This window comes from Gavialis gangeticus, unplaced genomic scaffold (assembly GCF_001723915.1).
Source record: "Gavialis gangeticus isolate Ggan-Ray unplaced genomic scaffold, GavGan_comp1, whole genome shotgun sequence".
NCBI lineage: Eukaryota > Metazoa > Chordata > Crocodylia > Gavialidae > Gavialis > Gavialis gangeticus.
In genome coordinates, this window is record NW_017729002.1 from 3,045,350 (window position 1) to 3,054,681 (window position 9,332).

General features: G+C 40.2%; 1 protein-coding gene across 4 annotated transcripts in view; it reads left to right on the plus strand.

Annotated features, from left to right (window-relative positions):
* Nucleotides 1-9,332, plus strand: part of MKL2 (MKL1/myocardin like 2) — a 180,338-nt gene that overhangs the window by 128,041 nt on the left and 42,965 nt on the right. For all 4 annotated transcript variants that reach the window (XM_019507428.1, XM_019507425.1, XM_019507426.1 and 1 more), the window contains 2 exons: nt 1,852-1,992; nt 6,799-7,046. In XM_019507428.1, coding sequence (XP_019362973.1) covers nt 1,852-1,992; nt 6,799-7,046 — 389 coding nt within the window. The remainder of the gene's footprint in view (nt 1-1,851; nt 1,993-6,798; nt 7,047-9,332) is intronic.

The window sequence follows — 9,332 nt, forward strand, 5'->3', positions numbered from 1 at the left end:
CTCAGCAAACAGCACTGGGTCTGAGGTAGGGCAGACTGAGGTGCTCTGGGTCAGAATACAAGGGGGTCAGGAGAAAAGGTGAATTACAAATTTTTATCAGCACGTCACAGCCAGCCTGGGCAACTGCCGCTGGCCATGGAGCCTGGGCTGCTTACAGCAAGCGGTGAAGAGGCTGCAAGCAGCTCGGGCTCCATGGCAGGTAAGAGCTGCCCAGAGCCTGGGCTGGCTGTGGCAGGCAGCCAGGGGGCTGCAGCCCGTGCACCGGGGTCAGGAGCCCCAACCCGCCTCTGGAGCCAGTGGCAGCTGCACACGCACCTCGGGGCTCACAGCAGGGACAGGGCTGGGGCAGCGCAACCCTGGTCCTCCCTCTGCCATCCACCCGGAGACGTGTGCACTCACCACCAGCAACAAGGATCAGGCCCTTTGCAGCTCCCCTGCTGTCTGCCCCTGGCATGCCAAACTGAGCCATGGGTCAAGGTTGGGGTGTTTTTGGCACTCCGGCCAAAAATGTTGCCAACCCCTGTTCTAAATCATGCTTACAGTTACTTTTTAACTACAAAAAAAATTAGAGAGAAGTATTTTATTGATTTGAATATGTGCCAGGTTCTCTTGAGCATGCCCAGTCTGTTTGCCTATGTAGACATCTACGCATCGAGGAGTAGAATTCCTTTGGGCACGTAAGTGCCTGAAGATCCATGTAGACAACTAAAAAATGGCCACTTAAATGACCAGTGAAGTAACAGAATGCTGCCCTTGGCATCTAGTAGCAATGACTGTTTTCCTTGAATAGTCATATTTTTCTGTTGCCTGGGAGTCTTTAAAAATAGAAGAGAAAAGGGTAATATTTTTAATTAGGAAATACCATATACCACCAAAATTGCTGGGGAGAATTAGGGCAGATGTACTACCTCAAAACTACCTTTAATCTCTTCCCTGAAATTAACTGTATTTCACAACGAAGATGTTTATCCCTATTAGATGCAAACAAGGGGAACTGAAAAGGGCCTGAGAGAATTTTTGCCACCGAGACTTTGGGGACTGATATAATATTGTTCTGATTACATATTGATCTATTTTTCCTGCAAAAAACCCAATGAAAATCGCACACTAACTTATGAGAACTGATCTATAACTGAGTCCCTGACAATCTTGACTCTTGTACTTGTAATATTTTTGTGCATGCAATGAAAAAATACCAACTCAGAATTTTTTTTTAGTGCAATTCTTTTTTTAGTGCATCTTGAATCAAGGACCAGGACCCAAAGTTTTAGAAGTTTATTGGTAATTATCAAGTTATATTTGGTGGCAAAAGGGTTTTTTCCTAAAAGCAAACCCAGAAATATGGATTTACCTTATATGTAGGAGTGACTTAAATTTGGAACAATGTGGTGTATAAAGCTTGCTAGGAGAACGAGACGGAAGTCTACAAGACAAAGGAAATAATTATTTGCCATGTTACAAACATATTAACTTGAAGGAATAGGCTGACATTAAGAGGGGTAACATGTAGGTTGAGTTTATAATGCTGTAACGGCATGACATTTTTCATAGAAATCAGTTGGAATTTTGCTTTTTCCTTCAGTGAGATTAGAAACAAGTCTCCTAATGCCTCATCACTAGAGATGTACAAACCTAGACTGGAGGTATATGAAAAGCAAAAAACCAAATTATATGTAGTATTGAACAATTCTAATTTGACTGTGGAGAGGACTATATGGGCAGGTAAACCATTCTTGTCCAAAAATCCTTGATTCTATGTACATGGAATGGTCATCGTTTTTTACATGGTTTTCCTATTTAGGTGCCAACTTTAATGTTGATTTTTTTTTTTTTTCTGTTTTTTATAACCAGTATCCACCACTAACCTCTCCAGTCCTTGAATTCCTAAAACCTCCCCTCACCACTGAACAGCACACTACACGCTCTACAGCTTCTGTTACCCTGATCACAAATACTGTCTCTTCAGCAAAGCCTGGGCCAACATTGGTAAAGGTAGGTTATTATGAAGGCATTTGGTGTTTGTGCTGTAAATCTGCTCTCTGTTTATAATGACAGGGAATACGTAGATTCCTAGTTATGGTGCTTTAAAAAAATACATTTGTATCCTGCAAGTGCTCAGAAGAATAGCTGAGCTGTCAGCTGAAAACTACAGCATGCTATCTGGAATCAGTCACATTTTGCAATGTTTGCAAAATGTTTCATTAGCCTACCATAAGTGTGCATATGTGTGCATACTCATTACTTTACTCTTCAAGTACAAAAGTAGAGAGCGGTAGAGTTAGCCATGTTAGTCTGAAGTCAGGCAGAAGGCAGGGCATGGTAGCATGCTAAAGATTAACTCATTCAGAGAGTAATAAGCTTTTATAGGTGACAGCCTACTTGGTCAGATGCTATGAATAGATTTGCAGAGAGCATAGGTACTAAATAGAAAGGAATAAATAAAGTAACTTAAATACAAAGAATTGGGAAAGGATAGTGGAAAGGGGCACAGCTGAGAGAATGACAGTGTGTTGGAGCGGTCAACCCAAAGAGTGACATGAGGGTTATAAAAGATAGTCCAGGTAATGGGATAAGAATTCAAAGTCTCTACTGAGACCCTATGTAGCACAGCCTGGTCTGTAGATATTTTCTTGTTCTGTCAGTTTGCATCCAAGTAGGTTTTTAGAGTTTTGTTATTTAAGACAGCTGCTTTAGGCCGGCGATGGGATGTCCGGGGGGTTTAAGCATTCTGCCACAGGCTTTTATGTCTTTTTGGAATTGATGTCAAAATGGTGTCCATTCATTCTTTCACATAGGGATCGCTATGTCTGTCCAATGTGGATAGCAGAGAGGCTGTATAAGCAGATGATGGCATATATGATATTGGTAGAGAAACAGGTTGGGGAGCTGCCTGCAAGGTACAAGCTTGTGATGAATAAGTTAGTTTCTAAAGTGTCACCCTGCCCTGGCTTCACATACAAATGTAAATGCATAAAAAGATACATGCTTCAGGGAGTAACCAGAGTCCTCCCACGCTGCTGTTAGGGACCTACCTAATTCGTAGGGGCTGCCCCCCGGCCCTGATTTCACAGGCAGAATGCAGTCCTGGGCTGTCACTTCGCAGGTGAAGTGCAGTGCCCCCCCCCCAAATGACTTGGATTGGCCATGGGGCCCTAGTGGCCCTGCCCCTCACTGCTGATTGGTTTGCGGGGGCTGCCTATCATGTAGCCTTGCCCCTGACTGGCTACAAGGACTGTCCATCATGCAGCCCCGCTCCTCATCGCCAGCTGATGGAGGGGTGGGAGCAGCAGCCATCTTGCCTGCAGCCCTTTGGGCAGGCAGCTCCCCCTTCCCCACCAGGCTGCTGCAGCTCACTGAGAACTGCTGGCTCCCTCCGAGGTGCCAACATTTTCTTTTTGGTAAGATTTTTTTTCTTCCCCATGGATTTCATGGGTATTGCCTGGATTTTGCCAAATCTGGAAAAATGCAAATTTGGTAGGTCCCTATCTATTGTGTATTCTTTATTGGTGAAAGTCATCCTCCCAGCACAAAAACCAGCCAGTCTGGTTTTGTGTGAGGGGCTCAGTAGGAACAGGAGGAATGCATTCATGCCCCTCCTTGCCACTCTCTCTCAGTTAACTCTCAGTACTCGGGATGTACTGGATCAGGTCTAATTCTGCTCCATTATAATGATGTTGATTTGAAATGTATCTGCTGAGCTAAATGGAGTTAAACCAGAACACTCACATGAACAACTTTATCAACTTCAGAGACCCTTCAAAAAGTTTAACAGACCACATGATTAACTAGTACGTGTATATCAACATGGAATTTCCTTTCATCATTCTGTGCTCTAAAACTGTTACCCGTTTGTACTGGAGACTGATTCAGAGTTTGCTAAGGAGGAGATTTCCGTAACCAGAGGGTATCTGTACCGTGAACACCAGGACCACGAGTAAGAGTACAGCTGGAGCAATCTCTAGATGAACACTGTTTCTGGGATTTATGGGCCAGAAACAGATAACATTCTCATTGATGTTCAGGTTTGAAACACAGACATAAAACCTTGCTTTAACAGTATTATTCTTATTGCAGACAGTTAGAAATGTTCCAAAACCAGTCTCCTACATTTAAATGAAATGGGAGCAACTAGTAAATTTCCCAAGGCATGCAGTCATTGCCGCAGCCCTTGAGAGGAACTGGATTTTTTTCTGAACTGTCATTTCACACATTCTCTATATACAGCACATGCCAAAAACTCTTTGTGAATATCTTACTCTGTAGGTTGGCATTTTTTAGTTTCCTCCTCAGAGATTAATTTAAGAAAATCCCATGTTATTGGGAATATGTTTTATTATACAGCCACATTTTAAGGGCCCTTGTAAGGGAGAAATTCAAGCAAATACTCATCTCAGCCAAGATCATCTCTGATCCAAGCTGTCTTCAGAGTGTTGATTTTATTTCCTACCACTATGAGAAAATTTCTAGATACTTTGGGAAAAAGTAGTTCAATTCACAATCAAGTGGATGTTTTCATCAGAGCTGAATATGATCTTGAAAGTCTTCTGTTGTTGAGCTTTGTTCAGCATGCTTACTAAGGTGTTGGAAGTGTTAGAACTGTAACCCACTGAAAGTTGCATCCTTTTAGATTAGTGAAAGACAAAGGAGATGTATTGGGTACATTACTGAAAATGGTCATTGCCTTCTTTAGGGAGGATAGCAAGTTAAAATTGTTCAAGAAACCCATTCTGGACATTGACAATCTAGTTATTTTTCTGTCTTCCAATTTTTGAGAAGGCTGCACTAAGGTAACCTTCATAGTATCTAGTTGCTTCAGCTTGAATTACAGGCCTAAGTATGGGACATGTATTCTTCATGTGAAGTAGTTCTCCATAATGACCCTGTCCTGTCTTTAGACCAGTACTTACCAACTTCTGGATCATGCTGCAGGGCCAGATTTTTTTTTTTAAATTGGCCTTTGTAGAGATGTGGTAGAATGTATAGAGTTTAGAATTTGATTATAAACAGTTGATTAGGAAAAGGGTTGAGTTTTTTAAAAGCTAGGTTTGGTTCTGTAATTTTAAACATTAGTTTGCACCTGTATATAGGTGCGTTTATTATAAAACTAGCCAAAGTACCCGGCTTTGCACGGGTTGTGGGTGCATTGAAGTGCCACTTATGCTCACCAGCTGGAGTGTTGTCTGCATGAATGACAACATTATACTCTGGAGTCATCTTCTCCATGGCACACTTGAAACTGTGAACATAGTTGTTTTCCTTGTGGAGCATGTCTGGCAACTGCAACACCACCTGCAGGTTGGTTTGAATGACATTGTTGCAACGCTGTTCAGCCTGCTTTGTATTGTCACCCATGAAGTAGATCTGCAGGAATTTGGGCTCTTCAGTGGTTCTGAAACAGAGGTGCTGCCAAATTCAGAAAAGTTATAGAAGAGTCTCCCGATTTTTAAAACGGTGGAGAACCACTGATATAACCTGTCAATTCAAGTGGCATCTGTGCCAGAGGACTGGCAGGTTGCCAACACCCATATTCAGAAGAAGCTTTAGATGGGTTCTTGGGAATTAAATACCAGTGAGTCTCACTTCCATCCTTAGCAAGTTGGTAGAGTCTATAAAATCAGCAGTCACATGGACAAATATGATTGCTTGGGAAGTGTCAGCATGGTTTTTGTAAGGCAAATCCTGGCTTACCAATCTGCTAGAGTTCTTTGAGGATGTTAACAAGCACATGTCCACTGGATCCCCTTGTTCATGACATATTTGGGTTTTCAAACAGCTTTCAACAAGGTCCCTCACTGAAAAAAACTGAGTTGCTTGGAACTGGAGAGAAGATTCTTCTGTGGATGAAGCGATGGTTAAAAGATATAAAGCAAAGGGAAGAGATAAATGGTCACTTGTCAAGATGGAGGGAGGTCAAAACTGGCGTCCCACAGGGATCTGATCTGAGCCCAGTTTTATCATTTTCATCAGTGATCTGAAAATGGGGTTTTAAAGTAAAATCTCCCAAAACTTTAGGTGTTACTAAATTTTTCCAGGTAGTCAAATCCCAAGCTGTCAGAGAGGAGCTGCACCAAACTGAGTGAGTGGGTAAAAATAGGGAACATGAACTTCAGGATTGACAAAACATCAGAAAATCACTTTTAAGAGTTAATGGGCATTTGTTTGAAAAGCACCCAGTGCTTCTACACTTGGAGTTGTATACATGGCAAAATGTGCGCCAGTGCTAAGTTCAAAAGCACGCCTACCATTTTCTACTCGCTGACACGCATTGTTCTGCTTATACAGCTGCATGCAACGCAATGTGGTGCATGTCAGCTTGCGTAAGAAGGAGACTTGATTAATTGAATCTGCTCCAAAGTGGGAGATCTCCAGTGCGTTGTGGGACTAAAAAGTATGTGTGTAAATGTTCTAAGTTTTCAGCACAAGCTATTTAAAAAAAGTGTTTAGTGGGAAGTGTATGAAACTGGTTGCAGGCATTAATAAGATGTGTATATATCTGGAACTCTTCATTTAGGTTCTAAATTGGATGTGATGGGTATGTTTTGGTCTTTTGGATTTAACTGATTGTTTGCTTACTTACTAACACAAATATATTTTTTCCAACTTTTTTTAACAAAAAATGGCTATAAAGCTGTGTTGATTATAGCAATGGGCAGCATTCTCTCCTGCTGTCTCCTTTTCAAAACGGAGGTTTTCTTTATGCTTTACCTTCATGTCTTCACACAGTTGGTTCATAAACCAGATGTTTATGTAATAGCTGTTGTCTTACAAATTTTTTTCTCTGCTTCTGTCTGTAAATAGCAAAGCCACCCCAAGAATCCCAATGACAAACATCGGAGCAAGAAATGTAAAGAACCTAAGCCCAGGGTAAAGAAGCTGAAGTATCATCAATATATTCCACCTGATCAGAAGGGTGAGAAGAACGAACCACAGATGGACTCCAACTATGCTCGTTTGCTACAACAGCAGCAGCTTTTTCTGCAGCTGCAGATCTTGAGCCAACAGCAACAACACTACAACTACCAGACAATTCTGCCTGCACCACTCAAGTATGTGAAGCTTTGTCAGTTTTTTCCCCTAATAAAATGGTTTCATTTTTTTTCCTTAATAGTGAAAATTGTTGTGAACTATAGACTTTGTGCTTTAGAAATAAATTGTCTGTTTGATACACGGGAATGTGAACTCATTACACATGAGCCACTCGTATTTTAAAGGTTAGTGCCTGTGCCCTCAGTATCACCTGTTCTTTAGTCTGTAGTTCACTGCATCATTTACCAGCACACATAGGGCATTTTTACATGTGTTCTGGGATGAGGCGCCAGGCACTTTAATTAGTGAGCATGTCGTGTGTATCAGCATCCCCACACTGAAAAAAATGGTGGCGAGTCACTTTGTACTAAAGTTCATTGAACGTGTTTTATTTCAAAGCACCCTGCCACCATTTCTTCAGCAGGAGACAAAGGTATGCTGATAAAGGTGATGCAGAAGGCTGCTGCAGCACATCAGTTTCCATGCTCTAACCCACTAGATTTCTAGCGTGTCAGAGTGCACTCCCCACAAGTCTGTAGGAGCCCATAGTGATAAAACTACTGTTAGTCTGATTTATTAAAGGGTAGTAAAGAGTGAACCTACTGCCTTTATTTTGGCCTGGGGATGTGTGTACAAACAAAACCCCTCTACTCCTCTGTCTACTGTATTTTTTTTAAATTAAATGTGCATTTGAAATTCACAAGAATCCTGATGTCTTATTAACCTTGTAGGTTTCAAAACCCTGCCTATAGGGTAGTGTAAATACTTGGTGGGTAGATCAGAGAGAGATGCAATCAACAGATACATTTGCTTATTACAAAGAAAATTAGCATCCTGTTGCTTTTGGAGTCATAGGAGAAGCTTTTATATATCAGCATTATAGGCAACATTTTGGAGGTGCTGAGGTGTTTAATAAGAAATGTTGGGCTTTAAGTTACTGGCAATAGATAAAAAGTTCAGCCTATCTTGGTAATTTTTATATGCCATCCTAACAGCAAGACGGTATGAGTATCTCAGACATTTTCCTTCTACACCCTTGTGATATAGGAAAGTGGTATGTCTAGTTTAAATACAAAATAAATAATTTGTTCAAGTACTTAAAGGGAGGCTGGCCAAGCTAGAAATTGACCTCAAATCAACAAGGGTTTCAGTTCCTTAATCATGCGATTATTCTTTGTGGACTACTTTCATTGAAACACCATAGTTACATAATAATAAATGCTTTAAATTAGTCTTTTAAAGAGTAAGACTGTTTTTCAGCCTTCCCTGACAACTGATAGTAGATTACTAGAAGGTACTATCTGAAACAACATTTTTATCACTGCCATGCACCCTATCAGTTATTGTGGTGCTTGCTATCAGCAGTTCCTTTTGTTATAGGTACTGATTTTTCAAAAATATATTTACCCCTGAATAATAAAACAAAGAAAAAGAACATTTTATATATGTTATCTAAATAATGGCATCACTTTTACTTGTTGTTAGATTATCTAGTCTTTTTACTAGAGATCAGTGATTTGTACTGCGTATAAAAAGCAAAATACAGAGGTCAGTACTTCATCCTTAAACTCATATGAAACTTGGATAAATGACAGCATGTTACAAATTATAGCTTTTCTTCTTGGAGATTAGTTTTTAGATTATGTACATCTTTATGGTGCCAGGTAGGAGGCCCAGGAAATGGTATATTGCCTATTTTCTGCAAATCTATAAAGGCAGGGAATGAAAATCTGTTTAAATTCATTCATTTAAAAATATTATAGTAATGAAACAAATCTTAGTTTAATTGTTTCTAATCTAATAAGTGTTTTCATTCCCAAAACAAACATTTAAGATATCTTACTAGTACCACTTTAAAAGACCCTTGAGATACTAAGATGTAAGTATTGTTTCTCAGAAGTAACAGTAAAAGCATAATTACATAAACCATGAATGAAAATCGCAGCTGTTCAGGAAGGTGAAGTCTTGAAATTCAGTGACTGTTAAATATATTTAAGTCTTTTGATGCAAGGACTCATTGTCTCATCTTACTCTTTTTTCAAAAGAAGATTAAAATTCAACTTTTGGATGTTTAGAAAATGCAGATTCATTTTTCCAGTAATGTATAATAATAATAATAGATCAAGCAGATTAAACTAGAATAAAACAAGATGCTTACCAATACATGTATTTCCTTGGTGTGACATTTCCTTGGAGCTTGAAGTTTAGGCATTTGGCAGGGGGGGCATAGTGGCTATATTAATGGCCACTGTTTCCTTGCTGCCAAATTTCTAGACCTGTGGGGAGCTCCGCAGGCCAGATGTTGC